The sequence below is a fragment of the Pocillopora verrucosa genome, chromosome 13 (assembly GCF_036669915.1).
Source record: "Pocillopora verrucosa isolate sample1 chromosome 13, ASM3666991v2, whole genome shotgun sequence".
In the NCBI taxonomy this organism is placed as follows: Eukaryota; Metazoa; Cnidaria; class Anthozoa; order Scleractinia; family Pocilloporidae; genus Pocillopora; species Pocillopora verrucosa.
This window is the reverse complement of record NC_089324.1, coordinates 13422492-13442478: the sequence shown is the minus strand read 5'-3', so window position 1 is coordinate 13442478 and position 19987 is coordinate 13422492. Positions and strand designations below refer to the sequence as shown.

Here is a 19987-nt window from a genome sequence, read left to right as displayed (position 1 = left end):
CTACAAAGTAGTGAATTTTTGATATGCAAGTTAAGGTCGTCGAAGAGAAGGGTCTCCTCTGATCACGCTGGTATGAAAAATATTTCAGCTGAAGTTTCTAGATTTTGTCTGTGAACTAACTGAATACATCTTGTAACTTGTACCAAGGTAGAATTCCGTGAGTTACATTGTTGCAGTCACTGCGCGCTGGACAAAATCTTTGAAATTTACACTTTCGATCGCTGCCCGCAGGGGTGGTCTGGCAAAAAACCATTTTTGACTTGTGGCGACGCAAAAAAAAGAGAATTGGAGAACACCTAAACTATTTTTGAAAGATATGCCCTAAACCCTTTTTTCCGACAGGAAGTCGAGAGGACCGCTTTTAGCGAGAGAGGCACTTAAGAGAGCTTGAGGTCCGTATATAACAGTGAGTAAATATGAGAACCATTAAAAGTCTCTAAAGAACAGTGCGTAAATATTTGTACTTAAGAGAATTAAAGACGCATAAAGACTAGCTAGCTATACGTAAAGCGTTAAAGGTCCGTCAATTACAGTGCGCAAAAATTCCTAAGGAAACTTAATTAGCTTACGAGGAAACATCCAGATCACTAGGTAATTCACTGATGACCGATCAGACACATTTATTTCCCATATTTTGGTAGTTCTTTCAATATTGATCCGTGAACTATAACCATCCCAATCTACGCCCTTTACACGCCTTTAATATCGATTATAGAGTCTTTGCGCAGTCTCTGCGTTAACGCATGCTTATGGAACACGGAATTTGTTTTTTACGCAAGAAATGAAGAGGAGTTAAGTGGCGATTTCCTGCTGCGTTATAATATTAATTTTATTACTTTGCAAGTCGTATCAGCAGCCGGAGTTACTAATTCGTATACAAACTTTCTCACGATGGTTGTTCTGAAAGTCTATATTTATCATGTCATTAATAAGTGCAGTTTCCTAACGTTTCAATTTCGTCAAAATAGTTAAAACCCTGCACAAGAAGGAAGAAGGCAGGGGGGGGGGGGGGTTAAGTAGGCTCATCCTCAACTAGTATAACAACTTTTTGGCTCAATCACACAGCTATATTATTTGGCCACAGTGGCTCAAATGGCACACCTGTCTTATTTGGCTCAACCGGATTAAATGACACGACTGTCTCATTTAATCCAACCTACTCAAATCACACAACTGTTTCATTTGGCCCAACCGGCTTAAATCACACAACTGTCTAATTTGCCCCTACTTGATTAAGTGACACAACTGTGTCATTTGGCGCAACCGGCTCAATTTGTACAACTGTCTCATTTGGCCCAACTAGCTCAAATCAGACAACTGTCTCATTTGGCCCAACTTAATCAAATGACACAACTGGCTCAAAACACATTTGTCTCATTTGACCTAACAGGCTCAAATCACACCACAGTGTCATTTGGCTCAAATCACAGAACTGTCTCAGAAATGTCTCATTTTGCCCAATCCACTCCACTCACATGAATGTCTCATTTGGCTTAACCAGCTCAAATGACACAATTGTCTCTTTTTGGCCTAACCAGCTCACATCCCAGAAATGTCTCACTTGGCCCAACTGGTTCAAATCACACAACAATCTCATTTGATCCAACCGGCTCAAATCACACAACTGTCTCATTTGGACAAACCAGATTAAATGACACAACTGTCTCATTTGGCACAACCGGTTCAACTTGTCTTATTTGGGCCAACCAGATCAAATGACACAGTGGTCTCATTTGGCCCAACCGACTTAAATCACACAACTGTGTCATTTGGCCTAACTGGCTGAAATCACGCAACTGCCTCGTTTGGCCCAATCAGATCAAATGACGCAACTGTCTCATTTGGCCCAACTGGCTCAAATCCCACAACCGCCTCATCTGATCCAACCGGCACAAATCACACAACTGTCTCATTTTGCCCAATCAGATCAAGTGACACAACTGTCTCATTTGGCCCAACCGGCTCAAATCCCACAACCGTCTCATCTGACTCAAATCACACAACTGTCTTTTTTTGCCCAATCGACTTAAATCAAACAACTGTCTCATTTGGCACAACTTGTCTCATTTGAGCCAACCAAATCAAACGACACAACAGTCTCATTTGGCCCAATCGACTTAAATCACACAACTGTCTCACCTGACCCAACTGGCTCATATCACACAACTGTCTCATTTGGCCCAACTGGCTCAAGTCACACAACTGTCTCATCTGATACAACCGGCTCAAATCACACAACTGTCTCATTTGGACAAACCAGATTAAATGACACAACTGTCTCATTTGGCACAACCGGTTCAACTTGTTTTACTTGGGCCAACCAGATCAAATGACACAGTGGTCTCATTTGGCCCAACCGACTTAAATTACATAACTGTCTCATTTGGCCCAGCTGGCGCAAATCACACAACTGTCTTATTTGGCCTTAAACTGGCTCAAATAATACAATGTCTAATTTTGGCTGTCTCGTTTGGCCCAACCAGCTCAGTGTACACAACTGTCTTCTTTGGGTAACCGGATCAAATGACACAACTCGTCTCATTTGGGTCAACCAGATCAAATGACACAATTGTCTCATTGGCACCAACCGACCTAAGTCACACAACTGCCTCATTTGGCCTAACCGGATTAAATAACACAGCTGTCGCAGTAAGATTCCTTGTTGTTCAAAGAACCATCTCGCGTTTGTGTTTTGGTAAGATTAGCAAAAAACTGCAAATCCGATTGCAGAAACATGACGGAAACGAACAACAGCGAAAATGTGCTGGCTTAAATATGACGGAAACGTGACTTGGCATTTCTGTTCCGTTAACGTAGACTTTAATTTTCACGTTTCCGTAAGACGTAAACATAACGGAAACATGGAGTTGCATGTTTCCGCCACGTTTCAGAAATACGGAAACATGTGATTTCGTCCTGTGAAACCATGATCGGTTTGTATTTATTTTAAAGATTCAAAAAGGGTGTTAAAAAGCTGTTGGCAGAAATGTAACAGAAACGAACAACAGTGGAAACGTCCTGACTTTAAAATAACGGAAACATGACTTGAAATTTCCGCTCTGGAATCATGACGGAAACTTGATAGAATCGCTAGGACTTAAAATAACACGTGTCCGCGAAACGTAAGTGTAGCGGAAACATGAAGCTCTATGTTTCCGTCACATTTAAGAAATGCGGAAACGTGGGATTTCGTCCTGTTTGGGTTTAAAAACATAAGAGCAAGTGACGGACTTAAGTTCAGAAAACAGCGTAGATTAGATAAAGATGGCAGTATATAATCTAAAATCTTCAGCCTCGAGTGCGATCCAATATGGAAAACTGATCACGCGAAATTTACCATATATTTATACTTATCATAGTGCAATGAAAATTGCTCGCGAAAAGGGAATGAATAGGTGATGCAAAAATTCCCAAAGCCAATCTTTAATGTTCCCTGTGAATAATGTTATGTAAACAGATAAATAGATACTTATATATAGGAAGCAGCCAGTCATTGACAATGAAGAGAACCACCGCTTCAGATCATTCCATACTAAAGTATTAACTAGAGGTCCAAAAATTGTCCTTTTTTTACAATACACCGAAAATTGATGTAGTTGAAATTAAATTACAAGGGACATCTGTTTACCTTGAAGTTAACCAATTGTCAACTATGTGTAAGTTGACCTAAAGAAATTAAAACGTAATCGATCTCATTGACACTGCAAGTCTTAATATATCCGTGTACGTCCTCATTGTGAATGCACGCGAACGCTTCCAACTTAGCAGGTTTGCTGTGTCAATTTTGAAGTAACATTTGTGCAAAGACAGATGACTTGAGGATGGAAAATAGCACTAACTTCTCAAACCACGGATCAGAAAGCCAAAACTCTCACATAAAAGTTTTCGTCGTTGTGAACTGTGCCTTGAATGCGCCATTGATGCTTGTATCAATTCTAGGCAACGCGTTGGTTCTTGCCGCCATTATAAGGAATCCGTCGATTCGTTCTCCGTCAATGATCATGCTCGGTAGTCTTGCTGCTACAGATCTTCTAGTAGGTCTTATCGCTCAGCCGTTGTTTATTGCAGATGAGCTCATTATGAAGAACCATGTTCTGAACGCTGTTTCTGCAATGATAGGATTCGCCTTGTGTGGTATTTCTCTCGCCACCATAACAGCCATTAGCATGGATCGTTTTATTGCACTGCAGTATCACTTGCGATATGTAACTCTTGTGACTAACTCCCGAGTGATCTATTCTATAGTAGCGGCATGGTTGATTATCATGATCTATTCGGGACTTTGGTTATGGTATAAGGTTGTATTTCACCTACTTTCCGCGATACTCACTGGTGTTTCTCTTGCAATATCTACGCTTTGTTACATTAAGATTTATCAAATCGTCCGACGCCACCGATTGCAGATCTGCTCTCAAGAACAAGCTACAAGAAGCCACATCATTCAGAATCGCACAGGAAAAATGCGATTAAAACAAAGCGCTTTGAACACGTTCGTTTTTTATATCTTCATGATTGTATTTTACTTTCCCGCGTATATTTTTCATTTTCTTTTTGGAATTTCTTATTCCACATGGAAAACGGAATGGACCATCTCGACTACCGTTGTGTTTATGAACTCGTCCCTAAATCCAATTCTGTTTTGCTGGCGTATTCGCCAACTTCGGGTTGCAGCTGTGAAGACGGCAAGAGATATGTTATGCACCACCACCGATTAAATTCAAAAACAGTAACTTTTGTCAGACAATTCTGGCTTCTAGGTGCAGCGATAAGCTACATTTAAGCTGGCTCAGCAGCACCAAGAATCCACATTTAAAGAAAAAAATTGGATCGATCGGGGACATCAGAAAATGTTGTAAAATTAGTGAGGTTACGGCATCTGGGCTTAAAATCGCGAGAATGATAGACGGGCAAGTTTTTTCCTTTCGTTTATGCCCAAAACGCTTTCAAGATTTCTTGCCAAAAGGAATAGAAGAGGTGTCGTTGAGAATTCCCAAAACCTATTTTAATGTTCAGTACTAAATAATTTTGTATGAACAAATAAACTGTAGGATTAAGTGTCCTGAGATGGTATTGCGTTGTCTTTATCAAATCGATTATTTAGCAGTTTCTTTTAGTGTTAATACCTCCTTGCTAATTTTTTCCTATTTCCATTTGAGAATACATCGTATTTGGATGTCGGAAATTTAGAGGCAAAAATTGATACTTGATGCTGGCAGATGAAAATTCAAATTCTAAAAGAAATTTGAATATACGTGAGTATTAAAAATTCATGGCTGACTGAGTGTATCAAATGTTTAAATAGTACAGTGAAGCTGCCGATCATTAATTTGATAGGTTATGACATGGTATACAAGTAGAAATTGCATATCAACAGTGCTATAGGGTTCACCACCGAACTCGCAGGCACCTGTTCATTACTATGAGATGGATATAGCAATATTAGAGAAATATGTCTCCTCATTCTTGTGATGACGGTATTTTAAAGCTTAAACCCTGCACGTGCGGTATAACATCTGTCTCCCACGAGAACGTTCGTGACCTCTAAATGACTTCCTTTCGTCTTGTTTTATCGCGCTTTTGCTAGTATTATTGTTAACAGTTTTATTATTGTTGATGCTAATACTATTATCATTATCGTTAGCAATGACAGCTTTTATTGGCGTCTGTCCATATCAATATCTAGTTCCTTACACAGTGCGACAGCTGTTGTTACAAAGTTCGACAGCTCATCTTATTAAAAAATGTATTGGCCCATTATTGCAAAGAGCAACATCTCTTTTATATTATAACATAGCTAGCAGAACCGCGCAAGAAGCTAGAGTTACACTTCTTTCGTGCTCTCCAAACTTCCCACGTGCTTCATAACTCGATAGTGCACGTTAAAGTATGAACCGATTGTTAAATAGAGTGCAACGTAGTCAAGTAATTTTAAAAAATGCGAGAAAACACATTCTAACAACTTCTTATCTCAGCGTGCCTTAGAAAGCTCACTCCATCGATAAATCAGTAATTTTTCTAATTTTTGTAGATGCAAAGCACTCTATTCAAATTTGAAAACTTAAGAGCCTTTTGGTTTGTAATTTGACGACAAATAAACAAGGCTGTAGAATGGCCCAAAAATAATTCATATTGCACTGGCGGGTTTAGCTTCGTATAGCATTCAATGTCTTGTTCATTAAAAAGCCTGAGACAGTGTGTATTTTCCGTCAAATCACTCAATTTAGTTTCTTCACTTAATTGTAAATTAGTTATGTAGTCATATGAAAAGCCACGTAAGAAAGAATCCCCTAGAGGAACTACATTGCACACGACAGATTGGTAACACTTGACGTTGAATAAGCTCGAAGAGGCCGTCAAACGTAGTTCCGTTTGCTTCTTTGCCTGTGGAGGATATAATTCATCTGCTGTCTTTTTGCATTAAGACCACCCAATTTGCATACAACGGCACCTACTATCAACAGCATTTTGTTACAGCAATGGCAGCCTTAGTGTAGCCGTACCCTAGAGATGAAACGGAGGCGAGCGAACGTCTGCGCAAACCTGACACCAGGGAGCTTAAGCACGGGGACTTTTCAACGCGACGCTGCTGAGCGGTTGAGACTGGGGCGAGATCTATTGTGCATGACATACCCTGGGTAAGCAACGTCGTCCTGCCAGCGATGACGTGAGTGAAGTGGAGTTAGCGTTGCAAAAACGTGAGTGATTTAACTTTTGGGGAAGAAAACCACTCGTACAAAATTATAAAATCCTCGTCAGAAATAAGATCAACATCGTAGTAGAGAAGAAGAGTCTGACAGAACTCTTTAAAACTTGCCATAACTGACATTAAGTGATGTAGTTTAAAGAACTCTAGCAAGATTTGAGGATAAAGGATGCCGCGTCTCACAGCACTAGTGCTTAACAAATGAAAATTTGGCGCGAGAACGACGACGTGAGACTCAGGCCTTCGCAGATTTGACCACGGCGTCGCCCTGAAAACCTCTCGTGCTTAAGTTCCCTCACAGGACGAAATTGCAAGAATCCGTAAACGGAAACGTGGCAGAAACATGTTAAACCGTTCTGGAAACACGACGGATAACCTGTGTTTCCGTTACCGGTTTCGTGACGTTTTCTCGCGTTTCCGTTGCTGCGTATACAACGGAACCGGACCACTTTTTGTGCATGTTAAACATAACGGAAACATGGAATTGCATGTTTCCGCCACGTTTCAGAAATACGGAAACATGTGATTTCGTCCTGTGCCTACTAATCGTGTTCCGTGACGTCACTCTTTTGCAAGAAAATGTTTAATGACTTTTTATTGGTTAACCCCTCTTTCTGATTATTTCGTCAATTCTGATTGGCTAGAGTTGGTAATGTATTTTCATACTAACGAACAAGATAGTAAACGAAATGCTTTCATGGTCAACTTTTTAGAAAACACCGATCTACGACGAGGTTTTAAGACAAGTTTGCGCGACTTTTGGGATAGAGACGTTTCAAAACGAACGCAGAAAGTCATAGATATGTTTTTCGAAGGTAACGTCTCCGTTTCGTCACCTACTGGCTATGGAACATCTTTAATATATATATAAAGCAGCGCCAGTGATCGATCACCTCTCTCCTCTAGAAGAAACCGGTTGCCGTCCGTTACAGCTCTCACGGAAGACCAGGTGCACTATCTTAATGTACTTGGGCCAAGAGGATTGTTCGCCTTCAATTTTCGGTCACTTTGCAAACGGTGAGAACAGGAATAAAACGTTTAGCACCCTTGGTGTTTCTGGTTTGATCAAAGACCTGTCGACAATAATTATTTGCAAATTTTGGGGACGAACACAATATAACCAAAATATTTCCTACACAGTTTCACCAGATTTTGTTTGGTTATACCATCAATAGTACACCAAGAAAATTCGTCTACTTTCTTAACCTGTGTCTTTGGAATTCAATTTTTTTAAAATTCTCCTGGTAAAAAGTGATCTGTAATTTGTTTCTTTTTGAGAGAAATCAAAGTGGTAAGCAAGATAACGTTTCCGTGAATATAGGTGTAATAATTAACCCTAAGCTCACGGCAGCTGTTTTTTAGCTCAGTGCACAGGGTTCTGTAGATCAGAAAGAATCACTGAACCATCACGCACCCAAACTTCGAATACATACGTCATATAAACCAAGTGTGAGGTATGTACTATAAGTTGCGGATCGAGTTTTTCCACCCGGTTTTATGGCCTGAGCGTAAAGTGTGTCAAACTGTTTAATTGTATTTTTTGCTATAATATGCTTTGGTTCAGATTCTCTAGGAACTATTTTAACGGAAAATAAAAATCAGTTGCCACAACGCAGATCAGAATTTTGACAATTTTCGCAAAATTTAGTGCTATTCAACATACATTTTTGGCCAAATTGCGTATCAAAGTCCCACGAAATACGCCCGCGTTTTATTTGCGCGAAACTGATTATGTTCCGGCGAAAATAAGTATCTCTATCAAGTTGCACCAATTTGTTGTCTTGGAAGTCGCAAATGAATACGCTTGAAGTGACTGCGAACAGCCTGTCTCGGTTTGATCTTTAGAATAGATAGCAGATCACAACAGGCCACCATACCTTGATACTCACCTAAGATAGGAACATAACCGTTATTAAATGAGAGGAAAAATAGCACAACCTTAGGTTTGAATTATTGTCAAAGCTAAAAGGTTCACTCGATTGGGTTTGAACTTTTTCAGAGGCAGCATCACTGTTAAATACAGGTTAACGCACTAAGCGAGTGAATAATCCGAATTTACCTGCAAAAGTTCACTAATAATGCACGAAAATAAATGACTGTAAATATATGAAAATGATATATGTGCACTGCGGTTGAAGAAACTAATATAGAAACGATCCTCGCAGTTATGAATACTACTGAACTGGTAGTGAAAATAAGGGCTGCAAAAAATTCAGGCCCGTATTGGATTTGAACCCATGACCTCTGCGATACCGATACCTGACTTGAATATTTTTCAGGCCTTATTTTCATTAGTAGTTCAGTAGTATTCATAATTGCGAGGGTCGCTTCTATATTTGAATAAACGAGAAATTTCAATGCCGCACGAAAATTTCGAGTTCGTTGTTTGTGAACTAGTACAGGTAAATCCCGACAATTCACGAGCAATGAGTGCTTTAACAATTTTATTATTCAGATTGAATACACTGCACAAAGAGACACTGTATTAAAACCACTACATACTACTGAGGTAAACCAGACAAAATGTCTAAACTGTTGACAACACGCAAAAACACCTCAAAAATGAAAAATTTAAAATTCGCAACCTTACATTTCAAAACAGATATTCCCCTAACAGTTACCTTCTTGGTGTTTTTAAAAATTGTATAATCAATAAGAAAATCAATGTCTGTATCTGACAAATCGTCAAACTTTGAGTCCACCTAAGCCATGCTGTAATGACAATGGTGCGTTGAATTTACACCACGACTATTACACCACATGACGTCTAGGATGTCGTTTCGTCACAACCCAGTACCAAGTGGTACAAATCAGCCAATCAGAAAATCGGCCCTTAAGAGAATTGCAGGACACACCAACGTTTTCCGAAATAACTAAATGGCAGATTGTGATTTGTGGTTTATTGATTTATCCTAGTGTCCTAACCCTCACGAGAGTAAAAGAAACAAGTTCACCCTGTCAACACCTTAAGAAATGTATAGGGAACAATATGGAGAATAGGCATACTGATTTTAGGGTGTAAAAGTATTAAGGCAGTTAATTATATACCATGATTAATCTTTAGCTGTCGCGTAGCCGTGCTCAGCGATCAAACAAACACGGTCAATGTGTATGGCGCCACGCCCTTTCCTTTACTAGCCAGGCCATAACCAGAAACCCATACAAGGTGGCTGCCAAAATGGCCGCGAGCATGCGCTAGGCGCGGAAATGTTGATTAAATATGACTGCAAAGTATAAAGGAGATAAGGGGACATAAAAATATTTTGCATTTTGTGCCATTATTGCTAGAAACTTAACGTTCCCCATCATCAAAATAGATAGAGCCAAGTTCGAACCGTATTTCAATTGAAAGAAAAGTGAGAAAAAACTGGTTTAAGACGGTGCATTTTCATTCCAACAACCTCATATAATAGCCACACTTTCCTCTTTCTCTTATCTCTTAAAATAGGGCTCACCTTCATGGTTTCTTTAGTCTGCTACGAGGAAACGGTTGCACCGATTCGGTTCCCCATCATCATATCCAAAAGATAAGAAGTTTAAATCGCAAAGCAAACGTTTTCTCGCTCCAAAAACATTCCTTAACACGGTGCCTTTTCAATTTGTAAAGTGGCATTTTCCAGAAATGCGAGATGCGAGGAAATGAAACCATTGCTTAGGCAAAAATGCTCCTTCGAGCGGTTTGTTTTCTTTTCCCTTCGCCCGCCATTTTGTTTAACAGATTTTAATAACAATTTTTGAAGTACCTAAAAAAGCCGCTGTACAAAAGAATCGGCTAACATCGAAAAAAGCGGGAATTTTGAAGGAAACTATGGCTAATATTAAATTCCATGTCTGATATTCCCCCCAGAACTTCCTTTCAACCTTGGAAATTTTTTTTTAGTGGAGACATCATTGAAATATGTTAGGGATTACTTAGAGGCAGCAAATGTAGCCTTAACCATCTCTTTAGACTATGCCACCATAAAAGAATGGTATTACGTTGTAAAAGAGCAAGAGAAGTTTCCAGAAGAAGAACAATAATAAGACAATGCCAGGACAGATGATGAAGGAGGTGAGTGCTTTCTTATAGAAGGCTATGAACGGGTAAAAGGAGACCTTGGATTTGCCTCCTTTTCACTAGGAAAAAGGGGATACTACTCACTGGGAATGGGAATTAATTGTTAAGTTTGGGCCATTTTTTTTTAAATTTGGATCGGGAAATGGGATTTTGCCTTCCCTCATCCCCCCAACCCTCCTTTCAGGTCTCTCATACAGCATGCTTTATCACTTCTTATGTATAGCTTTATTTATTTATTGCATCTATACATAATTTAACGTATAAATTAATTATTGAAAATTTCTTTAATAGAAAATGCAAACCAACCTGGTAACATCAAGTTTAACTGGGGCTACAGAGGCCTTCAGGGCTTTTTGTGTTCCAGTAAAAGCCACAAGCTCGATTTTTACTTTAATGATGAGAAAAGAAAGCTCTTCTACCTTGACTTAATTGACATGTCAGCACCAGCTCATGCTTTTGCAATCAAGGATGACATTTCTGTACGCCTCATATATACATCTTCAGTTTGAGAAAAGAGCAGCAAATGTTTTATCACAATATCACTTAAATAAAGGGAAGCACAACTGGGAAAAATTTAAATTTCATATATTTGAAGACCAATCAACTCCACACCAAGATATTGAAGAAGAAATAGAATCTCTCAAGAATGATTTGCAGGAATGCAGAGCAGCCAAATCAAACCTTGAAGCAGAAAAAAAAGGTTCTTTTTGAGGAAATGAGGAATACATTCAACAGCATGGCCAATGAAATAGCTAATCTTAAAAACGCTAACAGCCATCTTGGAGAGTACATAAAATGCTTTGAAAAAGGAAGGGATTTGCTTAAAAAGGAAAAACTATTATTGAGACTAAGAACAAGCAACGTACATTGAAGATTTTCTTGACCAGAGCTGACAGAGCAATGTGGTTCTCAAAAGCATTTGGCCTTGAGCTTGACTCACTTAAAGTTACAGAAGCAGAAACTGTGAAAACCCATGAAATTTATTCAACACTAAATACAGAAAAAACAGAGGGTTGTTTAACTGGTGACACTGACATAAGTGATACTGACATGTCAAGAGTTGAACAAATCCTGTGCTTGGTTGATAAATTTTGTGTCAGTGATGAGTTCTACTATGAACTAACCATGATTGAGAATGGTCTTCCAAGGTCTTATCTCATCAAACAATCACTGAAATCTGCCTCTTTTGCAGCAGATTTCAGCATTTAAAAAGGAAAATCCTAAGTTTAACTTTGGTAATGAAATAAAAATCACCTTTATGACTGAGTGGAAAAATGCTAAAAGAAGATGTACCTTAAAGCAGTTTCATTGAGGTTCTCTTTGACTTCCCAGGTGTCGTTAAGGGAGCTGTACTCCTTCCAACGAATTAGGTACTCATTTCTCATTTTAAAGACAAAATACGCACAGCAATTCTTGGTGTACGGTTGAAATTTTACATATGCTACTCATTTCAAACAAGCGTCATATTTACCTTTCCTTTATTTCATCTGCAACTCAACACTCTTTCAACTTGAAAGTAAGGGCTTTTCCTTCTTTTCGATCTACTCTCCATGAAATCTGCAGAACCAAGAGTATTTAAGCTGCGGTAATAGCCTTTCGAACGATTTTTTTTTCGTCCGTCCGCCATATTGAATACCGAAATTCACGCCCCGGTCGTTCAATCCACTGACTGCATACGATTTCAAGTACAAGTAAGTAAGTAAGTAAGTAAGTAAGTAAGTAAGTAAGTAAGTAAGTAAGTAAGTAAGTAAGTAAGTAAGTAAGTAAGTAAGTAAGTAAGTAAGTAAGTAAGTAAGTAAGTAAGTAAGTAAGTAAGTAAGTAAGTAAGTAAGTAAGTAAGCAAGCAAGTAAGTAAGTAAGTAAGTAAATAAGTAAGTAAGTAAGTAAGTAAGTAAGTAAGTAAGTAAGTAAGTAAGTAAGTAAGTAAGTAAGTAAGTAAGTAAGTAAGTAAGTAAGTAAGTAAGTAAGTAAGTAAGTAAGTAAGTAAGTAAGTAAGTAAGTAAGTAAGTAAGTAAGTAAGTAAGTAAGTAAGTAAGTAAGTAAGTAAGTAAGTAAGTAAGTAAGTAAGTAAGTAAGTAAGTAAGTAAGTAAGTAAGTAAGTAAGTAAGTAAGTAAGTAAGTAAGTAAGTAAGTAAGTAAGTAAGTAAGTAAGTAAGTAAGTAAGTAAGTAAGTAAGTAAGTAAGTAAGTAAGTAAGTAAGTAAGTAAGTAAGTAAGTAAGTAAGTAAGTAAGTAAGTAAGTAAGTAAGTAAGTAAGTAAGTAAGTAAGTAAGTAAGTAAGTAAGTAAGTAAGTAAGTAAGTAAGTAAGTAAGTAAGTAAGTAAGTAAGTAAGTAAGTAAGTAAGTAAGTAAGTAAGTAAGTAAGTAAGTAAGTAAGTAAGTAAGTAAGTAAGTAAGTAAGTAAGTAAGTAAGTAAGTAAGTAAGTAAGTAAGTAAGTAAGTAAGTAAGTAAGTAAGTAAGTAAGTAAGTAAGTAAGTAAGTAAGTAAGTAAGTAAGTAAGTAAGTAAGTAAGTAAGTAAGTAAGTAAGTAAGTAAGTAAGTAAGTAAGTAAGTAAGTAAGTAAGTAAGTAAGTAAGTAAGTAAGTAAGTAAGTAAGTAAGTAAGTAAGTAAGTAAGTAAGTAAGTAAGTAAGTAAGTAAGTAAGTAAGTAAGTAAGTAAGTAAGTAAGTAAGTAAGTAAGTAAGTAAGTAAGTAAGTAAGTAAGTAAGTAAGTAGTAAGTAAGTAAGTAAGTAAGTAAGTAAGTAAGTAAGTAAGTAAGTAAGTAAGTAAGTAAGTAAGTAAGTAAGTAAGTAAGTAAGTAAGTAAGTAAGTAAGTAAGTAAGTAAGTAAGTAAGTAAGTAAGTAAGTAAGTAAGTAAGTAAGTAAGTAAGTAAGTAAGTAAGTAAGTAAGTAAGTAAGTAAGTAAGTAAGTAAGTAAGTAAGTAAGTAAGTAAGTAAGTAAGTAAGTAAGTAAGTAAGTAAGTAAGTAAGTAAGTAAGTAAGTAAGTAAGTAAGTAAGTAAGTAAGTAAGTAAGTAAGTAAGTAAGTAAGTAAGTAAGTAAGTAAGTAAGTAAGTAAGTAAGTAAGTAAGTAAGTAAGTAAGTAAGTAAGTAAGTAAGTAAGTAAGTAAGTAAGTAAGTAAGTAAGTAAGTAAGTAAGTAAGTAAGTAAGTAAGTAAGTAAGTAAGTAAGTAAGTAAGTAAGTAAGTAAGTAAGTAAGTAAGTAAGTAAGTAAGTAAGTAAGTAAGTAAGTAAGTAAGTAAGTAAGTAAGTAAGTAAGTAAGTAAGTAAGTAAGTAAGTAAGTAAGTAAGTAAGTAAGTAAGTAAGTAAGTAAGTAAGTAAGTAAGTAAGTAAGTAAGTAAGTAAGTAAGTAAGTAAGTAAGTAAGTAAGTAAGTAAGTAAGTAAGTAAGTAAGTAAGTAAGTAAAGACTTTATTTCATGAGGTTTAGATAGATAGATAGATAGATAGATAGATAGATAGATAGATAGATAGATAGATAGATAGATAGATAGATAGATAGATAGATAGTTTATTAAAATTACATCGCAGCCAAAGGCTGAATTACGCAATTAATTACAAAAACTTTACAATACTTGAAAATTACAAATGAATCCAAGAAAATAAATCGAAAACTGATTTTTAAGATATATTCATATTGAAATATGTTAAAATATAAAGCATGAATATAAGTGGGATAAAACTACAGCCCGGACTGTTTCGACATCGCTTATATAAAAGTATTACTTGTTGTGTTCGTGCAAAGCCTTGGCATATTAAAAAGGCGCTGTCTTCTTAGGATCATAGCGTGAGTTGACATGGTCTGGTGGAAGGAGCGCCTTCAATTTATGGTTTGGATCACTGACAATATTATCAAAAAGCCTGCTACATAGTACGTAATAATGCTCCAAAATGGGTGTTAACCCCACCTCTATTGCCGAGTTGCACTTTCCTGAGGTTATTATTGATATTGCTCTTTTCTCGAGCCGTATCAGCTCTTTCTTTAAGTACTAGGGGAGACCGTTAAAAAAGACAAGTGCTGCATAATCAATAACAGATCTCACGCACGATACGTAGAACAGTGCTAGATCTTGTTTCGGAACTCCCGCTCTCTTTAACTGAGTTAGGAGTTAGCGCGAAGTAGCCGGAGCTAATAAACTTGTGGCCCTCTAAATAAGAAATAAATAAATAATAAAACAATAAATGACTATACTAAGCTATAAAAAAATACAAGGTAAAAAAAACCAAAGAATACAGATACTACAGAATCTACCAATCTATTTTAAAGATAAAATATCACATTACAATCTGCTGACGATGTGATTGTAGTATTGTCAGCATAAAGATCGCTTTCAGAGGAGCTGACATGAAGCGGCAGGTCATTATTAAAAACTGTGAAAAACAAGGGGCTGGGTATACTGCCCTGAGGAACCCCGTGTTTCATAAGCGCCATATCTGAGACGCAACCACCCAAATAGACAAGCTGGTGTCTGTCCGCCAAATAAGACTGGAATCACTTCATTGTTTCGCCAGCCTATCTAGAAGAAGACCACGATCTACCATTTCAGATAGATAGATAGATAGATGAATGGTGCCAATTTTCCTCACTTGCAGCCAAGGGCTGAATTGCAGAGGAACCAGAGAGGTGAGATCGGACGTCAGCATATTAAAGGCGCCTCTGGCAGCCGCTTCAGTCCATTGTGATCACACCTCACCCACCCAGACCTACGACGGCACAAATCGAGATAGACCACAACACCGGGCACTACGTGCCCTACTCTTTGCGAACAGTGCGTGCGTTCTTTTACGTCCCACAATTTATTTTTGTAACATAGAAGGGTTGTGAGACGGGACCTCCGGCTTTACGTCTTATCCGAGAGACGAAGCAAAGTGGGTAAAGCATTTTGCTTAAGGATACAGCGACATGCCCCTGGTAGGACTTGAACCCGGGCCCGTCGACCCAGAGTCCAGCGCACTAACCACTGGACCACTGACGCCCCACGAAGGCTTTACAGTAGTCTACCAGCACCATGCCAATAACTCTATTCTTAACTAAATTTAAAAGCAATTTGTTAATTATCTGTATGAGAGCAGTGTCTGTAATGTGATTCTTTCGAAAACCAGAGTGGCGAGGATAAATCAAATTGTTTTCAGTTAGATAATTGTATAAAGAGTCATGCATATGTCTTTCGATAACTTTAGAAAGGACAGGTAGCGCAGATGTTGGTCGAAAGTTCTGAATGTCCCATGAGTCACCATTCTTATACAGAGGAGAAACTTTAGCTGTTTTCCAACGTTTTGAAAATGATCCACTGGAAAAGGGAAAGTTAATTAATCTCGCAACAACAGGTGCCGCTATATGCAACAGCTGAGAACTTATTTTATCAACGCCAGCAGCTTTGCGCGGACTTAACTTTTGCAACATAGTAAGCACCTGCGCACTAGTGATGAATGGAATAACATAAGATGTATCAGGACTTTTTCTGGATTTGACAAAGTCTTGCAGCTTTGAGGGTCTGATGGAACTTGCGATAATGTAGTTCTTAACCTATCTGCTATACTGGAAAAATGAGCGCTAAAACGTTGCGCCATGAGCTTTCTGTCTTCTATAACAGCTTCCCCGATATTAATACCGTTACTATCGCGCCTGTTCTTTCCTGAGCCAGTCAGTGTTCTTATTGTCTTCCACATTCCTCTTGAATTGCTTTTATTTTCCTCGAAGGCATTGCAAAAAAATTTTCTTTTTGCGCTCCTAATCATCGCAACTGCTTTATTTCTTGCCGCTCTGTAATGAGACCAATCATCAGCATTATTGGAACGCCTTGCAGTTTTTAGGCAATTATCTCTCAGGTGTAGCTGTTTCAAGACAGAGCTAGTCATCCAAGGAGCTTGAACAGTGCGCTTTACATGCTTTTCAGGCCAGGGGCAATATACTATTAAAAACTCCCAAGAGTCCAGCATATCATCAATCTCATCAAATACGAATATTGTATCCTAAGGGGCCTGACTCATTGCTTCTTTGAATCGGTTCTCGTCGAATTGCTTTATGTCACGATATCTAATATTCTGATTTTTCTGCATGCTACAAGATCCGCGCTCGTTGTTATATCTGCGTACAGCAAAAATAGGTACGTGATCAGAGAGGCCACAGTTGAGAGTCGATATAATCAATATTTGCTGAGGACGATTTGAATAGATGTGATCCAAACAAGTACCCTTAACAGGACGAGTCACCTCATTAACTAGCTGCGTGAAATTCATTATTATTTCTTCCGTCAATATTCACATCGCCTAAAAATATCGTCTCCTTATTCAGCAAGTACACACGTTCCAAATTTGCCTCCCGAGATAAATCATCAGCTTTGGTGTACGAGGGTTGGCGGTATATACTACCAATCAATAAAGATCGTTTCGACTTCGAGCCAGATGACTTCCACTTCTTGATTTTCCAGATCAGTTCTACGTATATAACATTCAGGTTATCGCTTATATAGGCTATGACACCGCCGCCAGATTTGTTTAGCCTGTCTCTACTGTAGATAGAATAACTAAGCACCTCAAAGAGAGTGTCCGGCACGTTCGGCCTCAGAGATGTTTCATTTAAAAGCAAAACGTCCAACTGAGGTTTATCAAGTTTTCCCAAAAGAAACATTTTAAAAGAACAAAGTTTAAAACAGTTTTCCCAAAAGAAACAGTCTAAATGGTCTCCCCTAGAATGTCATTTCGCATCCTTAAATTAAATCAACCAAAAATGTCGCCACGATATCAACAAACTTAAATTCAATCGTAACACCAAATTTTCCAATCTTTCTCCGGAAGAGTGATCGGCACTAAAAAGTCTGAAAAAACGCAGACATAGTTATTAAAGCGGCCGACAAAGGCGGAGAAGTTGTTGTTTGGCGGGCCTACCTCTACCAAAAAGAAGCTTTGCGGCCATATCAAACTTTGCCTATTGTTATGGTTGGGATTTTTTAATACAATGGGCCTTTCGTTATCCATCCTTAGGGACTTTTCTATTTAGAATCACGAGCTTTTACTCTGCTTGATTCGGATTCATTCGGCAAATTGTCGGCGATGACATTTTTCCCCAGCGGTAGTCTACTTGGGAAAATTTGAACAGACTAACAGGGGGTTAGTCAGTAATTGTCCAGGGTAACGATTGTCATACAGTGTTTGAAACGAGCGGACCGTTAATGTGTTTTCTCTTGAAGTAACTTCCTCTGACTTCTTCAGAGGCAAGATAAGCCGTCAGTATAAATAAATTGGAATTCAGCCGCTTATGACATAATAGTTTGTTTTCAGTTCATGTTTTCACGGCAAGGGGCCGCGAGTAGCTTGGAGTGATTGAAAATGCGGTCTAGAGCTTATAAGCCAGGACAGGACGCAGTTAAGCTGTGTTCGCTCAATATTTGTTTTCCTTAAGGCCCGTTTACGCAGGCAGGCCTTAAGGACTGATCGCAGAAGTCTAAATTGTATTCTGCTGAAAATTTCTTCTCGCGTTGTCAATGTTCAACCATTGGCGCGATGAGTATAAAAGAGTATGCAAGCCAAGAAAACAAAAAGGTGTCATTTTCGCACCTTTTTACGTTTGACTGATTTCACTTTTTCCGCTTGAAGTGCGCAGAAACAGCAAACGCAGACAGAAAGGCAAGGTAAAAGGACTTGAGCGGCAGATTGGCTGATGCAGTATGGAAGATGAGATAGGAATATAAACAGTAGCGTCAGGGGTGAGCAGTTTATGGCGATTAGCGGTTTAAATTTATAGAGTTTCATTTTCGCTTGGTCAATGACGGGTGTTGCGTAGTTGGCCGGCAGCACACTCTGGCACATTTTTTTGTTGGGACTTTTGTTTGGAAGGCTCCATACAGCAAGCCAAAAGAAAAAGCGAACAAAATACCAACCGACATTATTGCGTTGTCAATGAGGAACTCACTATCGACTTCAATGCCACAAATTCTGGTTATATTAAAAAAATATCGATGTTGAGAGTGTGTAGAAAGGCGGGTTGGTTTTGGTTTTCTTAGACTATTGTCAGGCTCGCGTTTTTGTTTTTTGGTCTATTGAAGCAAATAAACCTCGCTGTTGAAGGCAAAACAATAGGTGCGATTTTCGCACCTTTTTCCGTTTCAGTGACTTTATTCTCCGGTTGGCCACAAGTTCTTAAACAAAAAATGTTCATCACTGCATTAGGCAACTTTCTGACACCTCCTTTTATGCAAAAGTCGACAAAGATCTCACTTTAATTAACCAAAGCATCGTCAAAAATACGATTAACGATCTTATGGTTGAACAAGAATTGCCTGCCACTGCTAAAAATCTCACCATCTCAGGTTAATTAAGGCCTGGGTCACCCTGTCTTTAACCCATATTTTCACAAAATTTAGAATAACTTAGCTATTTTGCAAGGGATTTTTCTCATACTTGGCAGAAATGTGTATCACTACTATCTCTCTCGGACTGAATTGTGGCAGCGTAATATGATACTCTCAACAGCCAAAAACAGTTAATTTAGGCGTCAAATTCGTCGGTTGCTTTCTTGAGCAAATTCCCACCACTAAACACAAGGCAAATCAAAATGCAGTTATCGCTATGAATATTTGAGACGTTTTTTTATTGTTTTCCCACTTGAAATGGCTGCCAAAAAAAAGAGAGATGTGATAGGCAGATTAAATCAAGTTTTGTCTTTGCGAAGCTGCTTCCACTATCATGGTTTTTGCCCGAAAACATCTTAGCCTTTACCTGGTTCCAACCGCTATCAACGAAAGTAATCCCACAGGTTCCTATTTATTTGGAAAAAAGGCAAATTAAAACTGTATAAGAGGTGGGAATTTTGAAAACTCGCAGTCACGTAATTCAACTTAGTGTCCGCCATTTTGACACGCGAGTCACGCGAGTGTTCAGAGGCAATAATTTAACGGCTGATACACTACCAAATACTAATTGGAGCAATTTCAGAAGTAATACAGGAAAATATACTTTTGATGATATTTATTTCTTTTTCTCGTTTTCTGAGGTCGATTGCATCTCTGTACGTCCAGGGTTAGAGCGCCTTTGACTGTTCTAATAAAACACAATTGCAAATTTGGGCGGTAAGAATAAAGAACGTTTGTAATTTTATCCCAAGTAGTATCATATAACGAGACTGAATTACAATTTTGGCGCAAAACTTGAAAGTTACCGCACTGATTCCTTGAAACTCTTCAAGATTTTGTTCCCTAACAAAGGTACTACTCGATAACGAGCTAAGTG

At 38.1% G+C, this 19987-nt stretch overlaps 1 protein-coding gene across 1 annotated transcript; it reads left to right on the top strand.

Moving 5' to 3' along the window:
- Positions 1 to 3821: 3821 nt before the first annotated feature.
- LOC131770065 (melanocyte-stimulating hormone receptor-like) lies at positions 3822 to 4715 on the top strand. The gene has a single exon (XM_059085783.2). The coding sequence runs from the start codon at positions 3822 to 3824 to the stop codon at positions 4713 to 4715; it is 894 nt and encodes a 297-aa protein (XP_058941766.2).
- The last annotated feature ends 15272 nt before the right edge of the window (positions 4716 to 19987 follow it).

Excerpts from the sequence above, each read along its gene's own strand:
- LOC131770065 (XM_059085783.2), top strand. The coding sequence starts at position 3,822 with ATGGAAAATAGCACTAACTTCTCAAACCACGGATCAGAAAGCCAAAAC.